This window comes from Nomascus leucogenys, chromosome 4 (assembly GCF_006542625.1).
Source record: "Nomascus leucogenys isolate Asia chromosome 4, Asia_NLE_v1, whole genome shotgun sequence".
NCBI lineage: Eukaryota > Metazoa > Chordata > Mammalia > Primates > Hylobatidae > Nomascus > Nomascus leucogenys.
The window spans coordinates 107939022-107963529 of record NC_044384.1 but is presented as its reverse complement, the minus strand read 5'-3'; the positions used below and the strand labels follow the sequence as shown (position 1 = coordinate 107963529).

The 24508-nt window shown below is 39.1% G+C and overlaps 1 protein-coding gene across 3 annotated transcripts in view; it reads right to left on the bottom strand.

Annotated features, from left to right (window-relative positions):
- The window catches only part of ANO10 (anoctamin 10), a 272195-nt gene that overhangs the window by 226961 nt on the left and 20726 nt on the right, over positions 1-24508 (bottom strand). For all 3 annotated transcript variants that reach the window (XM_003256932.4, XM_030812012.1, XM_030812013.1), the window contains exons 3-5: positions 22576-22773; positions 20727-20861; positions 1902-2021 (exon numbers count right to left, since the gene is read on the bottom strand). In XM_003256932.4, the coding sequence (XP_003256980.1) occupies positions 1902-2021; positions 20727-20861; positions 22576-22773 (453 nt within the window). The remainder of the gene's footprint in view (positions 1-1901; positions 2022-20726; positions 20862-22575; positions 22774-24508) is intronic.

The following is a 24508-nucleotide window of genomic DNA, read 5'->3' as shown; positions in this document are numbered from 1 at the left end:
CTAAGAAGTAGCTAACAGAAGCCGGGAGCAGTGGCTCACACCTGTAATCTCAGCACTTTGGGAGGCCAAGGCGGGCGAATCACCTGAGGTCAGGAGTTCGAGACCAGCCTGGCCAACACGGGGAAACCCCGTCTCTACCAAAAATACAAAAATTAGCCGGGCATGGTGGTGTGTACCTGTAGTCCCAGCTACTCAGGAGGCTGAGGCAGGAAAATCACTTGAACCTGGGAAGCGGAGATTGCAGTGAGCTGAGATCGCGCCACTGCACTCCAGCATGGGCCACAGAGCAAGACTCCCTCTCAAGAAAAAAAAAAAGAAGTAGCTAACAGATACAGTCACTTTACAAATCCTAGAGGCAATATTCAAATTTCCTGCCACTTAAATGCCAAAACAAAGTTAAACAGTTGTAAGTGTAATATAAAATGACTATTGTGTGACCTGGAATTAACAAAAACAAAACTTTTCCTTTCAGAGAATATAAACAAAATTCAAAATGTAATTTCAGAGTTTGATCTTAAAATAATTTTTGTTTGGTAAAACATTACATAATAGTTGTTTTCAGAAATAGAAAACAGAAAGAAAATTATTTTAGAAGGATACCATTAAACAAAACCAAAAGGAAAATGTCCTCTAAAGAAAAAAAAAAATGATAGTAATGCAAAGGTGAAATCTACCAGCTTAAAAAACATAACCAGACTAAAATATTTGAACATCCATATTGACAAAATTTTAAATAATGTCCAGCACATACCAAATAAATTAATAATTATTCTTATAATTATATTCAAAGAAAATTGACAGATCCAGTAATGCATGCCAAGGTAATTACAAATCACCTCAGAAGATGTTTGGCCTGCTAGTTGCCTTAAGTGTGGCATTGCTTGGTTCATTCTAAGTAACTGGCTCCTCAAAAATAGAAATTTTCAAATACAAAACAGTCATTCATAGTCAAACTAAATTCTTATTAAAACTTGTCTGAGGCTGGGCACGGTGGCTCACACCTGTAATCCCAACACTTTGGGAGGCCAAGGCGGGTGGATCACCTAAGGTCAGGAGTTCGAAACTAGCCTGGCCAACATGGTGAAACCCCATCTCTACCAAAAATACAAAAAATTAGCCAGGCATGGTGGCACATGCCTGTAATCCCAGCTACATGGGAGGCTGAGACAGGAGAATTGCTTCAACCTGGGAAGCGGAGGTTGCGGTGAGGTGAGATTGTAGCATTGCACTCTAGCCTGGGCAACAAGAATGAAACTCCATCTCAAAAAAAAAAAAAAAACAAAAAAAACAAAAAAAAAAAACTTGTTTGATTCCAACTCTGACACATATTCAGGAAGGCCACTCTGAACTGTCTGTGTTGTTGGTGAAGGGTAGTAAAAGCCTGTGATTCCACTGATCTATGGTAGTATTAGAAAATCAAAAAATGCCAGGCACAGTAGCTCACACCCATAATCCCAACACTTTGGGAGCCCAAGGTACAAGGATCGCCTGAGCATGAGTTCAAGATCAGCCTGAGTAACACGGCAAAACCCCGTCTTTACAAAAAATTAGCTGGGATGGTGGTGCGCACCTGTGATCTCAGCTACTCAGGAGGCTGAGATGGGAGAATTGATTAAGTCTGGAAGGTCAAGGCTGCAGTGAGCTGTGATCATCCCACTGCACACCAGCCTGTGACATACTGAGACCCTATCTCAAAAAAAAAAAAAAAAGTTTAAAAAAAGAAAAAAGGGGTCATCTAACCCATCTTATTCCCCCCATCAAAATGTTTTCCCACATGTAGCTGGTGATCCCTGCCCAGTACAGCACTAAATATCTGCCCAAGGGAGCTGACTCCACTGCTGGATGGTAACTTTTCATCAGACGCCTTCCTCTTCTTTAGGAGAACAAGTACTGACACATACCTATGGGCTGATACTTGAAAGCAAACCGAGTGTACCAGGTGTCCTCAAGCTTCTTCAGGGCTTCACTGTCATGCAGGGGAAACACTTGAATCACGATGCCAGACGTGAGCAATCTTCTCACTGCACAGGGAAAATGTACCAAACTGCATGAAATGGACTGAAGATTGTGCATGATACGCTTCAGCAAATACTATAAGGACACTCCACAGAGGTGTACAATGCAAAGATCAATGTCATACTGCCTACTCCAAACCTGTATATTCTTTCATTTTTCAGAATGTAAATATCTTTATTATTCTCTTTGACTATGAAGCAAAAAAGTAAACATAAAATTTTAAACCATATAGAAGTGTAAAAATTAAGACTATGGGAGGCCCGTTAGTCTCTCCTTCCCCTTGAAAATTACCACTGTAAAAAGCAACATAGTATATAACCAGACATAAAAATATATCCATATATATTTTAAGAACAAAAATAAAATCATTTTATACACATTATGTTGTTTTGTAATCTTTTCTCATGAAGTAGTACACAGTGAATATTTTTTGATGCCAATAAAAATAGAACATGAAATGTCCTTTTAACAATACCATAATATTCTCTTGTATGAAATGCTGTAATTCAACTAATCTTCTATTTAAAAATATGTTTCCCTTTTTTTGCTATTGTAAATAATGCTAAAATTTGTACAAATACCTTTCCCTACCTGTCTACTATTTCCTTAGTAAATATACTTAGAGGGGGAACTGCTAGGTCCAAGGGCATAGTATTTTAATATTTGATACATATTATAAAATTGTCTCTAGAAAAAAATTATCAATCTGTCCTTCCACTACAGTGAAGGTAAGAAAATGTTCAGTTCTTTTCATTCTTGTTGATACAGAGTATTTTCAATCCTTTTCGTCTCTTCTAATCTGATAACAAATGCTTACACTCACAAATAGCAAATAACAAAATCAAATTAAGACTTCCTACTTTTAGCAGTCATTTGACTAGTATGGTTTGAACACTAATGCACATATCTGGAAGAGACGAATGAATTTAACCAAAGACAGTATCTCCCAGCAATATTAAATGAAAATTTGGAATTCTCTCATCCATAGTAATTACTTAGAATGACTCAGTGGGTGGAGAAGAGTGTCTTCAGGTCTTTAAGAGGAAGTGTGTTCTGTAGATATGGAGAACTCAAATGCAGTGCCTTGTGCCATATTTGGGGAGATGGAATATTTTCCACATCAGTTCCTAATACAGTCTCTTACTAAGAATATGGTTGCTTATAAAATGAAATTTGGCCAGGCACAGTGACTCACACCCATAATTCCAGCACTTTAGGAGGCTGAGGGAGAGGATTGCTTAAGGTCAGGAGTTCAAAACCAGCCCAGGCACCATCACAAGACCTCCATCTCTACAAAAAAATTAAACATTAGCCGAGCATGGTGGTGTGTGCCTGTAGTCCTAGCTACTCAGGAGGCTGAGGTGGGAGGATGGCTGGAGTCCAGGAGTTTAAGGCTACAATGAGCTATGATAGTGCCGCTGCAGTCCAGCCTGGGCAACAGAGCAAGACCTCATCTCGGAAAAGAAAAAAAAAGATAAAATTTGCGTTAAGAAAGGATGCTTTGCTGTTTTCATCCACTGATAAGTTTTGAGCTCTTTAAGGTTTACCAGCTCAAGTCTTCAGAGGGCTACCTCTCTTATCTCCTATCTACCTGTTACCAGAGACAGATAATAAAAATATCAGGCATAGGCTGGGCGCGGTGGCTCACGCTTGTAATCCCAGCACTTTGGGAGGCTGAGGCGGGCGGATCACGAGGTCAGGAGATCGAGACCATGGTGAAACCCCGTCTCTACTAAAAATACAAAAAAATTAGCCGGGCGTGGTGGCAGGCGCCTGTAGTCCCAGCTACTCGGAGAGGCTGAGGCAGGAGAATGGCGTGAACCCAGGAGGCGGAGCTTGCAGTGAGCCGAGATTGCGCCACTGCACTCCAGCCTGGGCGACAGAGCGAGACTCCGTCTCAAAAAAAAAAAAAAAAAAAAATCAGGCATAAAACCCCTTATTGAGGACTGGCAAATAAATGTCTGCAGTGTGGAATAGAAACACAAAGTATTTGGCCGGGCGCAGTGGCTCACGCCTGTAATCCCAGCACTTTGGGAGGCCAAGGCAGGTGGATCACAAGGTCAGGAGATTGAGACCATCCTGCCGAATATGGTGAAACCCCGTCTCTACTAAAAATACAAAAAAATTAGCCAGGCATGGTGGTGGGCACCTGTAGTCTCAGCTACTCGGGAGGCTGAGGCAGGAGAATGGCATGAACCCGGGAGGCAGAACTTGCAGTGAGCCGAGATCGCGCCATTGCACTCCAGCCTAGGCGACAGAGCAAGACTCTGTCTCAAAAAAAAAAAAAAAAAGAAAAAGAAAAAGAAACACAAAGTTTTCAGTGTAGAAACACTACATACAGACAATGTATTCTTAGGACAGGTCCCCATCATAAAATCTTCAGAGTAATTTAAAAGTAAACCCAACTTCTTAGACATGAAAAAGAAAAAGATAATCAAGAGATATCTGGTACTAACAATAGGAAAAGTCTGGAAAAAAGATTCTTCATATATGTTTCTTCCCACAATTATATTTTCATAAGTTACACGAGAAGAAAAGTTTTTAAAAGCTAGGTTTGTGATAAAATTCTCCTTCATGATTGTAAAAAAGTATATACTCAAAGTATCAGTAACTAGGGTAAAAAGACATATGGTTTAAGTTACTCAGCCTCTGGTACTGTCAAAACCATTTTTTAATATTTTAATTCTAACAAGGTTCAGTGAATTTTTCTTCAGCTCACAAGAGTTAAAGTTGATCACACATGACTGTTCTGATTCTTATTCCTTATTTGGGGATGTACAGGCTACAGCTGATTCCTTCTTCCTATCACTACTCTGGTAAATTACTACATCAAGTTTTTTAACTGAAGTGACTTACAGCATATAAATTATTTTACTATTTCTAAGCTATCTTTAAAAAGATGACTCCATTCTACTGTAGAAGACTTTCCAGGCAGGCATAAAAACCAGTTTCTAAAAATAGGACTGTGAACTGAAGACTGGGAGAGAATATAAAGCTGCAGGTCCTAAATTACTGATCTTCTCTTCATCGGTGCCAAAGTCATGGTTCTGGTTTCAGCTTCTAAAAATAGAAGTTTGCTTTTTGTTTTTTTTTAATCCTTCAAACTTCTCATGTCAGTTAAGAATGTAATTACTAGGAAGGAGCCTTACCTTCAAAGGAAACCATGATGCCATGTGGGCCTATTTAAAGAAAGCAAAAACTTAAGCCAGATTCCTTCCTTCAAGAGTGCTAAATGATCTCTTGTCAAGTACTGGGGCTATGGGTGTAATAGCCATTGAACCGTGAGCCAAACAAATCAAAATCTAGTTTAAGAGAGACTATCAGTAACGTAGTTTACAGTAGGACCCTCCAAATTAACTAATGCAATAACAATACTAACACAGTACTGCTTCTGTCTTTGGTTTATGTGATGTGTTTACTTCAAAAGTAAAAGCAAAATCCCTCTCATAACTCCTTACAGCATTTCTGTGAGACAGAGAGGAGCTGGTCATGCTACCTCCAATCCAATAGGGGGTGTTAAGCACAGATGCCCGCAGGAAGTGGTGGCCAGCAGCCTTTGCACAATGAAGACAGTCCCTGTCCCCACAGCTGCTGCTGCACCTAGTACTCTAACTCTAGCACTCAGATGTGAACAGATCACTTTTGCCTTAATAAAGAAAACAGTATCTTTTTTAAAGAAAACACTATCATAAGGTTCTAAAAGAATATCTATATAATATTAAAGACATAATATATGTGCCAGGTGGTCCCATCAATCAAAACATGATAATCATCCAATAGACATTTGAGACACAGCTTTGATCTAAATCAAGTAATATCCCTTAGGATACAGTTAAAATGTAAGAAAACCTTGGATCCCTTAAAAACTCCTCTTTCTAAAACTCCTTCGTTAGGTTATTTGCATGATGATTAACTGTTAAGCAGTAGGAGAAGGCAGAGTCTGAGGGCATGAAAAGATCTTAGACCACATGAAAACAAGAAATGAATGGCTGTCAAGATGAATGCTTGGCGACTAAGACACATGTAGCCAATTGCTAATTCTGCATGTTGCTTGTCATGTGGTGGAATGAGGGGGAACCCCAATATGCATGTAAGGAACATGGCTGTGCTTTGGTTGAGGATAGCCCAAGGTAAACATCCAGAGTGACTCAGCAAGTTTAGAGCACAGGCATATAACTCCACTTGTTATCATAGCCATGTAGCCATAATGTGGCTTTAATAGATGGTCAGTGGGGAGCCAGGACACGGCTCGGCTCACTCATACCCAGAGACAGAGTTAGGCTGCTGACCCTGAAGGGAGAGCCGACCACGCAGCTGTGTGTGGGAGCCACTGGACTAAGCAGCTGAGACAGGGCGAACAGTGTGAGAGAGCTAGTGTAAGTAAGCTGCTGATGAGAGAGCTGCTGAATAAAACTACCTTTCACCTGCCTACGGACCCCCTTCAGCTATCGGCTCATCCACCCACTCCCTTCGGACCTCAGCATGAGCTGGAACCTGACCCCAGGCATAACATTTGGCATAGCCATGGACCTACAATGCACATCTCACAGCGCCATCTAACTGCCTCGAAATCATGTTTACATGACAAAACTTGGTATCTACTTAATGAAAGCTTTCTATCAAAACACATTGCAGCAAGCAGCAAGCAACTTTATACGCGTGTGTAAAATGAAAATCAAATTAAACGTAAGATCTGGGGAGTGTTTCTCATGAAAGCCCTGGCCACCTTTTAGTCTTGAGGGGCATTACATTGGGCAGACTAAAGCATCGCCTCTCAATTAGCCTCAAAGAGGCTGCCCAGGGGAGCAGCTGCCTTCAAGTAAGATGAAAATAGCTTTTCCTCTTATTTCTGTGGTTTAACTTAATGAAAATCTAGTATTTAAGTTACTCTAAGTTTTATTAGTTCTAAAATTTGCACTCTGAAAATAGGTCATAGTTTTAATTATGCATATACCACTTTTCTTCAACCAAGTATTATAAAATTAAAATGATGCAAAAAACACAGCAGTTTAAGGATCACATTCTCAAAGGCATAAAGGAACAGAATAATGCAGCATTTAAAATCCCAGGGTTGACAACTTAATTCTTATCTCAAATGGTATAAAAATCTTTCCAATGACCATGATCAAGATGATTTTACTGTATTCATATTTAGTACCAAAACGGAAGGAAAGGGAAGGGAGAAAGGGAGAAGAAATGGAGAAAGGGAGAAGAAATGAAGAAAGGAAAAAAACAATCTTTGTTTACAAAAGCCTCATCCTGCCAGCAAGAAAGTTATTTCTATTATTGCTTCAAGATACCAGACTGGCTACCTACACAGTTAGAGAAATCCATTTACATATTTCCTTGAAGGTTTTCATTCATCTTAAAATTTCTCTCTTTGAAGCAACTGGAAGCATTTGAAAAACTGCTGCTCCATTATCCCATCTGATCAAAGAGCACACTCACTCTTTTCTTGGTCCCAACCACATCCAAGAGGACGTACCTGTGCAGAAACTCACAGGTGGAGGCCGTGATTTCCACATTATTAATGCGGATGAAAAGGGAGAAACAGAATGCTTACATTAGCAATCAGGACTGTGCCCCAGTCTGCTTTGTATTTTATTGGATGCAGTACCCAGCTGTGTCTGAAAACATGCCTTCCCACTAGTAGATTAAGAAAGATTAAAAAATTTGGGGACAGTATCAAACAACTGCTTAACTACAGAATGTGGAAATCCTGGTTACAAATAGTGGCAGAAAGATACCTCTGCCCTGTTCTTGTTCATGATGCCAAATTAAAAACAAAAGAAAACAAGAAACATAAAAACAAATCCCTATCTTTGATGCAAGTATGAAAAAACAAACTAAAATCCCAAATCACAAACTATAAAAAGAGGCCTGGAAAATCAGCCCTGGGTAAACTAAGAGCACCCATGCTTCTGTAAACCTGGGCCAAGCACACAAAGGGCAAGCCTCTCCTGGAACTGGGGATGGTAAACCACAGTCCCCTTGCTCAGAAAGCAGGCAATGAGGGTGCATGACAGACACCTGGAGTACGTCTGCTCCCTGCCTGGCACCATAGCCAGATAAGAGGCCAGGTTGGAGGAAGAAGAGCAGGTCTGCCATGTTGGAAGAAAGAGTGACCTGCTGGGACCAAAGGATGGAAGGTAACTAGCTGTGGAACTGTGGGTCTTGGTGGGCCAAAGACAGGCGTAAATGCCAAACACAAAATCCCTGCAAGAACAGGGCTCCATGGAGGTTCTTTTCAGGGACTAAAATGGCTCAAGGAGAATGCACTGCCAGGTAAAATCTAAGCTTCTCACTACCACAGTTCCCTGCTGGAAGCCCCTAGGACCCTTCTCTCTCCCACACACACTTTCTTCTAAAAATGGTCAGTCCAGGAAAAATAAGGGTTCATTAAAACATAAGTAATAAAAAATAAGTAATAATCACAAAGAAACTGGCATCGAGCTATGCAAAAATACTACCTGGAAAAAAAGGGGAAAACCAAAAATACTACAAGAAAAAAATATATAAACAAAAGTCAAAGAACAAACAGCAGAAAATCATAGCATCCAGCAACAAAAAACCATGAAATTCTTCATGAAATTTAAGAAATTCATGCAAACATTCCATCTTTGAAATTAAAACTCAAAGAGGACCTCTGAGAGCTGAAGGAGAGAGCTCAGAGAAGCAATGCAAGAGAAAAATAAACCTGTTACAGATTCAAAGTCATGACAAAAGCAACAAAAAATGGAAAGACTGAAAATACAATCAGGAAACTGGTAGACAAGCCTAAGAAAAGTATGTAAGAACAAGGACTTGAAAATACTACAAAGAATATGTAAGAGCCCACATACATAAAATTGGCACCCCTCAAGATGAGAACAGAGCAAATACAACCAAATAACTCTTCAAAGATAACTAAAGAAAATTTTCCTGAAATCATGGTAATCCTTACTCTGTATACTGAAAGAACATTATGTCCAACCAAAAACAAAATTGATAAAAAATAACATCGAGACATATGCAGATAACTGGAAATGCAGACAAATAAGAACAATGAGTGTCTACATTCAAACTTCCTGATACCTCCTAAAAGCCATACAGATCAACAAGGAGAGCAAGTAAAAGCACCTATAACATATGCCTACAGCACAACCCAGAGACAGGTGAGACTGCAACATTGAAGCCAGGCAATAAGAACCAAGACCTGGAAGAGATCTGGGCCACAGTCTAGAACGGTGCAGGAAGTCCCAGCAGGAGCTACACAGAGAAACAGGGAGGCCAGGGGAGTCCATATAGTGTAGGAACCCAGATAACACCAATGAGGACTCATCACCCTCCTTCAGGAGAAGGCCCCACACCAAGTGGGAACTTCCAAGAACAAGTCTGAGACCTGACGGGTCAGAGCTCTGACAGCAGGAAGGGCTGAAGGGAAGGGTTGGAAAGTACATAGAACAACAGGCAAGCTGACCGTAAAGCACTGCTTCTGGGAAATGCAGAGGGAAGTGTCTGGAAAAGTAATAGACTTTGGGGGTAGCAGCTTATGGGGAAGGAAAAGAAGTTAAAACGTGATTAAGAGTCCTACTGAATCAAGATCCCACATCCCATAAGATCTCCTGCTAATGGGTGATACAGGAATATCCTCAATATTTAAACGTTAATGAGAAAAACTTTTTTAATCAAGAAAAAAAAAAGCAAGCACAAATAAGACAAGGGAAAAATACCATTAAAACAGGAGTTTAAAAGATGCTGAGAGAAATTTGTACAAATCAACTCACATAAATTTGAAAACCTATGTGATAAAATGGAAACTTTTCTAGGAAAATATAATTTACCCAAACTGACCCCAGTAGTGATGGAAAGTCTAAACAAACCAATTTCCATAGAAGACTTAGAGAAAACTGTTCAAAAACCTAATCCAAAAACAAACATCAGAGCCAGATGGTTTCATACAGAAATTCTAACATACCTTTAAAACAGATTCGATTTTGACTACATATAGTAGTAGAACAAAAAAGAAAACAGAAAATCTTAAACTTTATCCAGAACTTGCATTGTTAATATTAAAATTAGCATGGCCTACAAGCTATTTTATGTAAATTGTAAAATAAAGCAAATTAGTAATTACAGTAATGTTATTAAGAATCAATATTTTCAATATGAGTAAAAAGATACAAATACAAACCAAAGAAATTAAGTAATAGCCTATAATGTTAAATTTGAATTGACTATATCAATATAAATTCATGATTTTCAAAAATATATATCCTAGCCTTTTCCATTGAAATGGGAAAAAAGATGGCATAGCCTATATAAACGATATTTTAAGCACACAAAAAAGCAATTTCCATAAAATACAACATCAACTACGATAACCTAGCACAAAATATGTCATTTGTTTAAGTTTACTTAGTAAATATTTTACTTAGTATAAATTTACTTAGTAAAAAAAAAAAAAAATCCTCAGATTACAGTGCAAAGCAAAATCTGACTATATCCTGATATAAGAGATCCACGTAAAATGATACTGAAAGGGACTGAAAGTAAAAGTCTGGGCAAAAACATTCTAACAGACACAAACTGAAATAAGGCAAGAACCACAAGACATGGCTGAAGTCAGCAACAACAAAACATTAAGCAAGATGAGGAATAATATTTCATAATGATAAAAGGTGCAATAGACAATAAAAATCTATCCAAGATCTTTATGCAGCCAAAACATAGCTACAAAATTCATAAAACAAAGGTAAAAGAAAATACGAAGAACAAATTAGCAGGAACATAATGAAATTCCATTAGTTGTTATAGAGATCTAGAGCTATGATGGATCAAGAAAACAAAGTACAAGGGATACAAGAACTACATGACAAAATTAACAACGTATATGTAATATAAATTAACTGTCAAATACTACAAAAAAGAAATCTAAGTACTCATGTCATATGAATACTGATGCAAAAATAATGAAATATTAAATGGAAGGCAGCAGGAAAATAGATAATATAAGCAAGTATGGTTCACCATGGGAATAAATGAATGAGTTAATATTAGGAATTCTATTAACATCGGTTGCCATATTTATAATGTCAGGGGTAAAAAAAATTAGTCTTCACAGATGTCATTAATATATAAAATATAAATTTTATCAAAGATAAAATTTATTACCACACAAAAACGTCTTAATAAAGTAGAAGGAATAAATGTTTTCTAAACATGATAAAAATTACCTAGTCAAACGCCAACATCATGCTGAATGCTCAATATAACATGCATTCCCTTTATGAACTGAAGCAATCGGCTGGGCGCAGTGGCTCACACCTGTAATCCCAGTACTTTGGGAGGCTGAGGCGGGTGGATCATCTGAGGTCAGGAGTTCAAGACCACCCTGAACAACATGGTGAAACCTAAGACAGTAGAATTGCTTGAACCTGGGAGGTGGAGGCTGCAGTGAGCCAAGATTGTGTCACTGCATTCCAGCCTGGGCCACAGAGCAAGACTCTGTCTCAAATAAATAAATAAATACATAAATTAATTGAAGCAATCACTATGGAGGGCAATTTGGCAGTAGCTACTCTAAAAGATGCATATACCTTTGATCTAACAATTTCACTTCTGGGAATTTTCCAACTTTATTTTTAATGAAAACATTGAAGGAAAACAATTAGATGTTCATCAATATGAATACATCTATATGATGGAATACTACATGGCCTAGAAAAGGAATGAGTTAGGCCTAATTTGGTATTCTACAATAATGATAAAAATATATTCTTAAATAAAAAAGCAAGGTCCAAAATGGTATGCACAATATACTCCCCATCTGTCTGAACATGTCTTCTCTTGAACAGAATTTCTTTAAGGGTATATAATACGGAGGTAACAAAGGGATTTGGAACATGGGACAGGAAAGAGACAACTTATCATTGTCTAAATTTTTGTACTATTTGAATTTTCATCATATACATGTATTATTTTTTAAATTGACAGAAACTAATATAAAATAAACACAAAAATTGTAAGATGCTTGGGAGAAGTATTTTCCTGCCATATGTTATATAAATTGAAAAGAATCATTTAGATGTCCACAGTACAGATGATAAACCCTGTTTTCTTTTTTTTTTTTATTATTATACTTTAGGTTTTAGGGTACATGTGCACAATGTGCAGGTTTGTTACATATGTATCTATGTGCCATGTTGTTTTGCTGCACCCATTAACTCGTCATTTAGCATTAGGTATATCTCCTAATGCTGTCCCTCCCCCTACCCCACAACAGTCCCCGGAGTGTGATGTTCCCCTTCCTGTGTCCATGAGTTCTCATTGTTCAATTCCCACCTATGAGTGAGAACATGCAGTGTTTGGTTTTTTGTCCTTGCGATAGTTTACTGAGAATGATAAACCCTGTTTTCATCGGAACTCTGAATACAGTTCAGAGTAGGCTAGAATAAATACTACATCTTACTTAAAAATAGATTTTCTATAAAAAAAGTAAAAATAATAATTTATTCTAAGAAAATACTCTAAAATGCGAGAAGGTCAAGAAAGATTAGAATTTGAAAACGCTCTGTCAAAAGTAAGGCACAATTCTGAACACAAAAGAGTAAGTTAGGAAGGAAGTTAGAGAGTTAGGAAGTTAGAGAGGCAAATAAAAGAAAATCTCAGAAGGCCTTCTATTCCCCATGATGTCTAAAGAAATCAGGAAGACCAGAGAAGATACAGCATCACCTAAGAAGAATTCTTGCCAAAAACTTTTCCAGTTTTCAGGAAAAACAGAGGATAAAGGAACAATGAGAAAACGATCTAAGAGACAAATGGCATGGTCTCTTCAGCAAGTCGATGTCATGAGGGAAAAAATGGAAAAGAGAAACTATTCTATACTAAAAGAGACAAACATAACCAAACAACACAGGTTAACCTAGACTGGATCTTAGTTTGAGCAAACAAGCTCTAAAATATATTTGGTGACAACTGGGAAATGTGAATATGAACTGATTCTTGGGCATCTGTCTGCGTGTGACAGGACTAGCTGGATTTCCTAGGCCCACTAAGAATTCCTAAGAATTCTGACTAAGAATTCCGACTAAGAATTTCCTAGCTATGGAGGTGACCACACCCACCTTTAAACAAGGGGCTTGTAACTCAGCTCACACCCAACCCATCAGTTAGTAAAGACCGCTCTCTAAAATACCAATTAGGCTAAAAGCAGGAGGTAAAGAAACAGTCAAATCATCTGTCGCCTGAGAGCACAGGGGGAGGGACAATGATCGGGATATAAACCCAGACATTCGAGCAGGGAGCGGCAACCCCCTTTGGGTCCCCTGCCATCATATGGTAGCTCTGTTTTCACTTTATTAAATCTTGCAACTGCACATTTTTCTGGTCTGTGTTTGTTCTGGCTCAAGCTGAGCTTTAGCTCACCATCCACCACTGCTGTTCGCCGCAGTTCACAGACCCGCCATTGACTTCCATCCCTCCAGATCAGGCAGGGTGTCCGCTGCGCTTCTGATCCAGCGAGGCACCCATTGCCACCCCCGATTGGGCTAGAAGCTCGCCATTGTTCCTGTGCAGCTAAGTGCCCAGGTTCATTCTAATGGAGCTGAACACTAGTCGCTGGGTTCCACGGTTCTCTTGCATGACCCACGGCTTATAATAGAGCTATAACACTCACCCCATGGCGGAAGGATCCATTCCTTGGAATCCGTGAGGCCAAGAACCCCAGGTCAGAGAACAAAAGACTTGCCCCCATCTTGGGAGCAGCCCGCCTCCATCATGGGAGCTCTAAGAACAAAGATCCGCCAGTAGCACCTGGATGAAGATTGGAAGATGGTATTACACTATTAAAAGTAAACCATGGGAGGTTCCAAGATGGCCGAATAGGAAAAGCTCCAGTCTACAGCTCCCAGCATGAGCGACACAGAAGACGGGTGACTTCTGCATTTCCAACTGAGGTACCGGGTTCATCTCACTGGGGCTTGTTGGACAGTGGGTGCAGGACAGTGGGTGCAGCCCACAGACCGTGAGCCGAAGCAGGGCGAGGCATCACCTCTCCCAGGAAATGCAAGGGGTCAGGGAATTCCCTTTCCTAGCCAAGGGAAGCCATGACAGAGGGCACCTGGAAAATCGGGTCACTCCCACCCTAACACTGCGCTTTTCCAATGGTCTTAGCAAATGGCACACCAGGAGATTATATCCTGCACCTGGCTCAGAGGGTCCCATGCCCACAGAGCCGTGCTCACTGCTAGCACAGCAGTCTGAGATGGAACTGCAAGGTGGCAGCGAGGCTGGGGGAGGGGCGCCTGCCATTGCTGAGGCTTGAGTAGGTAAACAAAGCAGCCTGGAAGCTTGAACTGGGTGGAGCCCACCACAGCTCAAGGAGGGCTGCCTGCCTCTGTAGACTCCACCTCTGGAGGCAGGGCATAGCTGCACAAAAGGCAGCAGAAACTTCTGCAGACTTAAACATCCCTGTCCGACAGCTTTGAAGAGAGTAGTGGTTCTCCCAGCACGCAGCTGGAGATCTGAGAACAGACAGACTGCCTCCTCAAGTGGGTCCCTGACCACCGAGTAGCCCAACTGGGAGGCAACTCTCACTAGGGGCCAACTGACACCTCGTATGGCTGGGTGCCCCTCTGAGATGAAGCTTCCAGAGGAACCATCAGGCAGCAACAATTTGCTGTTCTGCAATATTTGCAGTTCTGCAGCCCCCACTGGTGGTACCCAGGCAAACAGGGTCTGGAGTGGACCTCCAACAAACTCCAACAGACCTGCAGCTGAGGGTCCTCACTGTTAGAAGGAAAACTAACAGAAAGGACATTCACACCAAAACCCCATCTGTACGTCACCATGATCAAAGACCAAAGGTAGATAAAACCATAAAGATGGAGAGAAACCAGAGCAGAAAAGCTGAAAATTCTAAAAATCAGAGCGTCTCTTCTCCTCCAAAGAAATGCAGCTCTTCGCCAGCAACAGAACAAAGCAGGACAGAGAATGACTTTGACGAGTTGAGAGAGGAAGGCTTCAGAAGATCAGTAATAACAAACTTCTCCGAGCTAAAGGAGGATGTTGGAACCCATCACAAACAAGCTAAAAACTTTAAAAAAAAGATTGGACAAATGGCTAACTAGAATAAACAGTGTAGAGAAGACCTTAAATGACCTGACGGAGCTGAAAACCATGGCACAAGAATTACGTGATGCATGCATAAGCTTCAGTAGCTGATTCAATCAACTGGAAGAAAGGGTATCAGTGATTGAAGATCAAATGAATGAAATGAAGCAAGAAGAGAAGTTTAGAGAAAAAAGAGTAAAAAGAAAAGAACAAATCCTCCAAAACATATGGGACTATGTGAAAAGACCAAATCTATATCTGATTGCTATACCTGAAAGTGACAGAGAGAATGGAACCAAGGTGGAAAACACTCTTCAGGATATTATCCAGGAGAACATCCCCAACCTAGCAAGGCAGGCCAACATTCAAATACAGGAAATACAGAGAACGCCACAAAGCTACTCCTTGAGAAGAGCAACTCCAAGACACATAATTGTTAGATTCACCAAAGTTGAAATGAAGGAAAAAATGTTAAGGGCAGACAGAGAGAAAGGTCGGGTTACCCACAAAGGGAAGCCCATCAGACTAAAAGCAGATCTCTCGGCAGAAACTCTACAAGCCAGAAGAGACTGGGGGCCAACATTCAACATTCTTAAAGACAAGAATTTTCAAACCAGAATTTCATATCCAGCCAAACTAAGCTTCATACATGAAGAAGAAATAAAATCCTTTACAGACAAGCAAATGCTGAAAGATTTTGTCACCACCAGGCCTGTAAAAGAGCTCCTGAAGGAAGCACTAAACATGGATAGGAACAACCGGTACCAGCCACTGCAAAAACATGCCAAATTGTAAAGACCATAAATGCTAGGAAGAAACGGCATCAACTAACGAGCAAAATAACCAGCTAACATCATAATGACAGGATCAAATTCACACATAACAATATTAACCTTAAATGTAAATGGGCTAAATGCTCCAATCAAAAGACACAGACTGGCAAATGATAAAGACTCAAGACCCATGAGTGTGCTGTATTCAGGAGACCCATCTCACGTGCAGAGACACACATAGGCTCAAAATAAAGGGATGGAGGAAGATCTACCAAGCAAATGGAAAACAAAAACAAGCAGGGGTTGCAATCCTTGTCTCTGATAAAACAGACTTTAAACCAACAAAGATCAGAAGAGACAAAGAAGGCCATTACATAATGGTAAAGGGATCAATTCAACAAGAAGAGCTAACTATCCTAAATATATATGCACTCAATACAGGAGCACCCAGATTCATAAAGCAAATGCTTAGAGACCTACAAAGAGACTTAGACTCCCACACAATAATAATGGGAGACTTTAATACCCCACAGTCAACACTAGACAGATCCACGAGACACAAAGTTAACAACGATATCCAGGAATTGAACTCAGCTCTCCACCAAGTGGACCTAATAGATATCTACAGAACTCTCCACCCCAAATCAACAGAATATACATTCTTCTGAGCACCACATCGCACTTATTCCAAAATTGACCACATAGTCAGAAGTAAAGCACTCCTCAGCAAATGTAAAAGAACAGAAATTATAAGAAACTGTCTCTCAGACCACAGTGCAATCAAACTAGAACTCAGGATTAAGAAACTCACCCAAAACCACTCAACTACATAGAAAATGAACAACCTGCTCCTGAATGACTACTGGGTACATAATGAAATGAAGGCAGAAACAAAGGTGTTCTTTGAAACCAATGAGAATAAAGACACAACATACCAGAATCTCTGGGACACATTTCAAGCACTGTATAGAGGGAAATTTATAGCACTAAATGCCCACAAGATAAAGCAGGAAAAGATCTAAAACTGGCACCCTAACATCACAATTAAAAGAACTAGAGAAGCAAGAGCAAACACATTCAAAAGCTAGCAGAAGGCAAGAAATAACTAAGATCAGAGCAGAACTGAGAGCTAGAGACACAAAAAACCCTTCAAAAAATCAATGAATCCAGGAGCTGGCTTTTTTAAAAGATCAACAAAATTGATAGACCGCTAGCAAGACTAATAAAGAAGAAAAGAGAGAAGAACCAAATAGATGCAACAAAAAATGATAAAGGGATATCATCGCCGATCCCAAAGAGATACAAATTACCATCAGAGAATACTATGAACACCTCTACGCAAATAAACTAGAAAATCTAGAAGAAATGGATAAATTCCTCGACACATACACCCTCCCAAGACTAAACCACGAAGCAGGTGAATCCCTGAATAGACCAATAACAGACTCTGAAATTGAGGCAAAAATTAAGAGACTACCAACTAGAAAAAGTCCAGGACCAGACAGATTCACAGCCGAATTCTACCAGAGGTACAAAGAGGAGCTGGTACCATTCCTTCTGAAACTATTCCAATCAATAGAAAAAGAGGGAATCCTCCCTAACTCATTTTATGAGGCTAGAATCATCCTGATACCAAAGCCTGGCAGAGACACAACAAAAAAAGAGAATTTTAGACCAATATCCCTGATGAACATCGATGCAAAAATCCTCAACAAAATAATGGCAAACCAAATCCAGAAGCACATCAAAAAGCTTATCCACCATGATCAAGTGGGCTTCATCCCTGGGATGCAAGGCTGGTTCAACATACTCAAATCAATAAACATAATCCATCATATTAACAGAACCAAAGACAAAAACCACATGATTATCTCAGTAGATGCAGAAAAGTCCTTCAACAAAATTCAACAGCCCTTCATGCTAAAAGCTCTCAATAAATTACATATTGATGGGACGTATCTCAAAATAATAAGAGCTATTTATGGCAAACCCAGAGCCAATATCATACTGAATGGGCAAAAACTGGAAGTGTTCCCTTTGAAAACTGGCACAAGACAGGAATGCCCTCTCTCACTGCTCCTATTCAACATAGTGTTAGAAGTTCTGGCCAGGGCAATCAGGCAGGAGAAAGAAATAAAATGTATTCAATTAGGAAAAGAGAAAGTCAAATTGTCCCTGTTTGTAGATAACATGACTGTATATTTAGAAAACCCCATCGTCTCAGCCCCAAATCTCCTTAAGCTGATAAGCAACTTCAGCAAAGTCTCAGGATACAATATCAATGTGCAAAAATCACAAGCATTCCTATACACCAATAACAGACAAACAGAGAGACAAATCATGAGTGAACTCCCACTCACAATTGCTTCAAAGAAAATAAAATACCTAGGAATCCAACTTACAAGGGATGTGAAGGACTTCTTCAAGCAGAATTACAAGCCACTGCTCAATGAAATAAAAGAGTACACAAACAAATGGAAGAACATTCCATGCTCATGGGTAGGAAGAATCAATATCGTGAAAATGGCCATACTGCCCAAGGTAATTTATAGATTCAATGCCATCCCCATCAAGCTAATGACTTTCTTCACAGAATTGGAAAAAACTACTTTAAAGTTCATATGGAACCAAAAAAGAGCCTGCATTGCCAAGACAATCCTAACCCAAAAGAACGAAGCTGGAGGCATCATGCTATCTGACTTCAAACTATACTACAAGGCTACAGTAACCAAAACAGCATGGTACTGGTACCAAAACAGAGATATAGACCAATGGAACAGAACAGAGCCCTCAGAAATAATACCACACATCTACAACCATCTGATGTTTGACAAACCTGACAAAAACAAGAAATGGGGAAAGGATTCCCTATTTAATAAATGGTGCTGGGAAAACTGGCTAGCCACATATAGAAAGCTGAAACTAGACCCCTTCCTTACACCTTATACAAAAATTAATTCAAGGTGGATTAAAGACTTAAATGTCAGACCTAAAACCATTAAAAACCCTAGAAGAAAACCTAGGCAATACCATTCAGGACATAGGCATGGACAAGGACTTCCTGTCTAAAACACCAAAAGCAATGGCAACAAAAGCCAAAATTGACAAATGGGATCTAATTAAACTAAAGAGCTTCTGCACAGCAAAAGAAACTACCATCAGAGTGAACAGGCAACCTACAGAATGGGAGAAAAGTTTTGCAATCTACTCATCTGACAAAGGGCTAATATCCAGAATCTACAAAGAACTTAAACAAATTTACAAGAAACAATCAAACAACCCCATCAAAAAGTGAGCGAAGGATATGAACAGACATTTCTCAAAAGAAGACATTTATGCAGCCAACAGACACATGAAAAAATGCTCATCATCACTGGCCATCAGAGAAATGCAAATCAAAACCACAATGAGATACCATCTCACAACAGTTAGAATGGCCATCATTAAAAAGTCAGGAAACAACAGGTGCTGGAGAGGATGTGGAGAAATAGGAACACTTTTACACTGTAGGGGGGACTGTCAACTAGTTCAACCATTGTGGAAGACAGTGTGGCGATTCCTCAAGGATCTAGAACTAGAAATACTATTTGACCCAGCCATCCCATTACTGGGTATATACCCAAAGGATTATAAATCATGCTGCTATAAAGATACATGCACATATATGTTTATTGTGGCACTATTCACAATAGCAAAGACTTGGAACCATCCCAAATGTGGCACATATACACCATGGAATACTATGCAGCCATAAAAAAGGATGAGTTCATGTCCTTTGTAGGGGCATGGATGAAGCTGGAAACCATCATTCTGAGCAAACTATCACAAGGACAGAAAACCAAACACTGCATGTTCTCACTCATAGGTGGGAGGTGAACAATGAGAACACATGGACATAGGAAGGGGAACATCACACACTGGGGCCTGTTGTGGGGTGTGGGCATGTGGGAGGGACAGCATTAGGAGATATAACTAATGTAAATGACGAGTTAATGGATGCAGCACACCAACATGGCACATGTATACATATGTAACAAACCTGCACATTGTGCACATGTACCCTAGAACTTAAAGTATAATAATAAAAAATAAAAAATGTGGTCCCAGCTACTCGGGAGGCTAAGGCAGAAGATTACTTGAGCCCAGGAGGTGGAGGCAGCAGTGGGCCATGTTCACACCACTGCACTCCATTCTGAGTGACACAGCAAGACTGTCTCAAAAAAACAAACAAACAAACAAACAAAACAACAACAACAACAACAAACAGACTAGGGGACACAGAAGCTTACATGTTTAAAGTGTCTTTTAGGCAGCAAAAATGTTCTGAAGCTTTGCCACTATCTGGGTTTGAAGCAAACTTGGAATTATGCATTGCAGTAAACTCTTTCATTCTGCAAACTAGTATCTTCATTAAAATGAAATCACACAAAACCAAAAAGTTGCAAAATTCTAATTTGCATACCCAGTGAGATCAGAGGAAATGGAAAGAGTGCTCCAGAAAAACACCATGTCTTCCCTTTTATATTCCTCCACAGATTTTCACGTACAATGTTAGGGCATAAAGTAAACTTTGCTCATTTTAATTGACTAATATGTATATGTATACACACTGGATTTTAAGCTAACTGTATGGTATGAGACCTTGATAAATAAGTAGTCAACAATACAAAACAAACATATTGATTTAAAGATGCAATATACTGAGGTTCCAAGGGGAAAAGATATGTTCATAAAAATACAAGTTATTGTAAGTTTGTGTAAGTTCTTCTGTAAGAGGGAAAAAAGGCATCTATAATTTGCTATTTATGTCTATTAAGAAAAAAACTGGTTGATGTAATGACTTACACAATGATTTTCCTGGATACAACTTTGCCTGAGGGTAGCCAGGGATCATTTTTTCATCTTTAGCTCTAAGATTTTCAAGTTCATGTTTGATAATGAATTGACGTTCTGCCATTGTCAGGAAATCATCATTGTTATCTAAAATAAAACAGAAATTACCAGATTTTAGTAATAATCAAAATAAAAATATTCCAATTACCTGAGATTATAGAAATAATGGTGTAAACAATAAGCAATTAACATAAGAAGTAATCAAAGTATGAAGCTGGTAAATTAAATAGAACATAAAGCTCCTTAGATATTTTATAAGAAAAAAATTATGTTATGCCTTCACGTAATACAATTCTACAATAATCATTTTAATACTTAGAAACATTCAAAAAGCATATAATTGATCTCATTTAGTACCAATGAGCAGAAAGCCGTATGTTCTTGAATTCTAATAATGCATTAAACTTATTAACATATTATTATGTTAAACTAGGGATGGAATTGAAGAAGTTTGCCTATATGGCAAATTATCCTCCTTCAAACTCTCAAGCCCATTCCATTCCCTTTTGCAGTCAAACATCCCTTCCACTAATGAGAGAGAAGAAAGTCTTGTAAGCAAATGTTGTTGCTATTTGACAGGTGAATCCTCTTAAATAAGGTAAATTTCCTCTTGAATATTTATTCACTCAGGTATAAAAATCCAGAGTAAGTGAATCCAAAGAAGTCTAATCACATCTTCTAACTCTCAAAGCCCTGGCAGGGATCAGTTTGATTCTGAAGCCAAGCTCCCATCCTGTTATCATATTCACCCTGGCTTTCCCAGTTCTTTCCTGAAAATATTCTCTACTAGAACCCGCTTTGGGGCCAGTATAGAACCAATGACCCTATCACATTCAGCAGGAGCCAGAAAATTCAGGAAATGAGGTTTCTAAGGTACTGAACTACTACTGTGTTTCTTCTTATTATAAAATTTTTCTAATAAATATTCACATGTGATTATTTGTAGAAAATAATCTCTACTTATGAGATGCAACTTTTTATAGTTAATTTCTTTTTACATGATTGTTTTCTTGTAGAGTTAGAAAATATAATACTTGGCTGGGCGCAGTGGCTCACGCCTGTAATCCCAGCACTTTGGGAGGCCGAGGCAGGTGGATCACGAGGTCAGGAGATCGAGACCATCCTGGCTAACACGGTGAAACACCGTCTCTACTAAAAATACAAAAAGATTAGCCAGGCGTGGTGGCGGGCGCCTGTAGTCCCAGCTCCTTGGGAGGCTGAGGCAGGAGAATGGCATGAACCCAAGAGGCGGAGCTTGCAGTGAGCCGAGATAACGCCACTGCACTCCAGCCTGGGCAACAGAGCGAGACTCCATCTCAAAAAAAAAAAGAAAAAAAGAGAAAATATAATACTTTTTTTGGTGTAGTTTGTTAACTTAGAATTGACTGGTGACAATCATTCTGCTTTCAAAAAAAAAGGATTTTTCTGTATCAAGCTACTGAATACTCAAATTGTAAGAATTAGAATAGAATAATATAAGTAAGTTACATGTGTCCCTCTAATTTGTGTTCATCCAGGGGAGGCAAAAGATGGCAACAGGCCAAATCCAGTCTTCCACGTGGTTTTATAAATAAAGTTTTATTGAACACAGCCTCGCCCATTCATGTATGGTCTATGGCTGCTTTTTTGCTTTACAATGGCAGTGTTGAGTAATTGCAGCAGAGACCACACGGACTGCAAAACCTAAAATATTTACTATTTGACCCTTTACTGAAAAAAGTTTGCTGACCCCTGATCTATTCATCATAAACTTCTTTTTGATAAATGGATTCTAACAGAGACAAAGAACTTTAGGGCTTACCATCAAAACCTTTGAAGTTCTGTCTGGTTCTGTATGTGAAGGCTCTCATGGTGTTATCATTGCACTCTTTTACCAATCCCACTGCTTCTGCCCCCAGTAACATTCTAATCTTGGAGGCACCAACAAGATATAAGTTCTGATTTTCTAGTGTTTCTTGTTCATATTTATTTAACAATGGTCTAAACAACAACTGGGCACCTTCAAAAACAAAAGATAAGCACAATCTTAGACAAACATAAAAGTTTCAAAACTAAAAACTTTCTAAATAAATATAATGTTTCTAGTCTGGTAGAAGAAAAAGAAATTATATTAGCAATTTAAATCCATCTTCCAAGTAAATAACATAAGTACATTAGGGATGGCAGTTCTTTATAGTTTTTCAATAAATGGAAAAACTGAAAAATGTACCACTAAGTAGCCCACCACTTATTCAAATGAGAAGTAGATGAGACGAGAATTCAATATTTATGAGCTCTAGGTATAAAAGTGCACCAAATAAAAATATAGGACAAAGATTGCAGTTTAATATAAACATAATAGACGAAAATTTAAGAAAATTAATTTGGAACAAAATGTTTCAGTAAAAAGAGAAACCAAAAATGTAATACAATTACACTGGACTATAACAGATTTTGTGAATGTTAAATACTAAATAATAAAAAGCGATATAACTTTTCAGTGATTTTCCCATAAATTTCTATGTTCTATTTGGTTTAATATTTTTCTGAAATAAGTTACCAAAACATAAAGAGATATCATGATTTGATAATGTACATATAATTATTACTTAAAAGATTATAAAGAAAAAAGATTATTTCTACCTACATCAATTTTTGTTTGTTTTTGAGACAGGGTCTCACTCTATTGCCCAGGTTGGAGTACGGTGGCACGATCTTGGCTCACTGCAACCTCCACCTGCCAGGTTCAGGAGATCCTCCCACCTTTGCCTCTTGAGTAGCTGGGACTACAGGTGTGTGCCACTACGCCAAGCTATTTTTTGTATTTTTTGTAGAGGCAGGGTTTCACCATGTTGCCCAGGCTGGTCTTGAACTCCTGAGCTCAAGAGATTCACCCGCTTTGGCCTCCCAAGTGCTGGGATTACAGGCGTGAGCCACAGTTCCCGGCCTCAAACTTTTAAAGGTACATTTATTTCTTTACTATTTACCCTCTAGAGATGGTTGACAGGAATTATGAAAATATTAATCAGATGATAACAGGATCATGAGCAGAATTTATATTTCATTTATCAAATGGATTAATATATTAAGACACTATTATCTAGGTAATTTACAGTAAAGCTATTAAAGACTTTAGTAAAAGGTATATTCAATTTACAGAAAATACCAATGGCTCTTAAATATAAGATCCTTAACCTCACTCATATTAAGACAAATGTAAAAACTATACCAATATGCTGTTTCTCACTTCTCACACTGCAAAGATGGAAAGTTTGGTAACAGGTTGGTGAGCGTGGTAGCCGTGAAGGTACCCCACTCCACCAGCTCTCCCTTCAAGACAATCTGCTTTGAAGAACAGGGTTGACTGCCAGGCTCCTGGTGCCACACCTTAAGATCCTTCCCCCAGCTGCTTCCAGCCATTAGCTGGGCACGGAGGGGACACTGAAACAAGGCCATTCCTGCATGAAGTAAGTTTCCTTTAAAGGGCAACTTTAAGCCTGGCTGTTGTTAGTTTATCAGAACTGGGCTGTGGTCTGAGGCTCTTCCTACTCAATTCTCCTTCCTTTCCTCTCTCCTTTCCCAAGTGTCAAACTGACAAAGTCCGAAGGCTCTCTAGACCCACTCTTGCTCCCTCCTCCTTCTTTCCACAAATATTTCTCTCAATAAACTTCTTGTTCATCAAATCTCATCTCTTGTTTGGAAGACCCAAACAGACACAGTGAGTGTGTGGGGAAAGGCATCCCAGCCATTTTTAG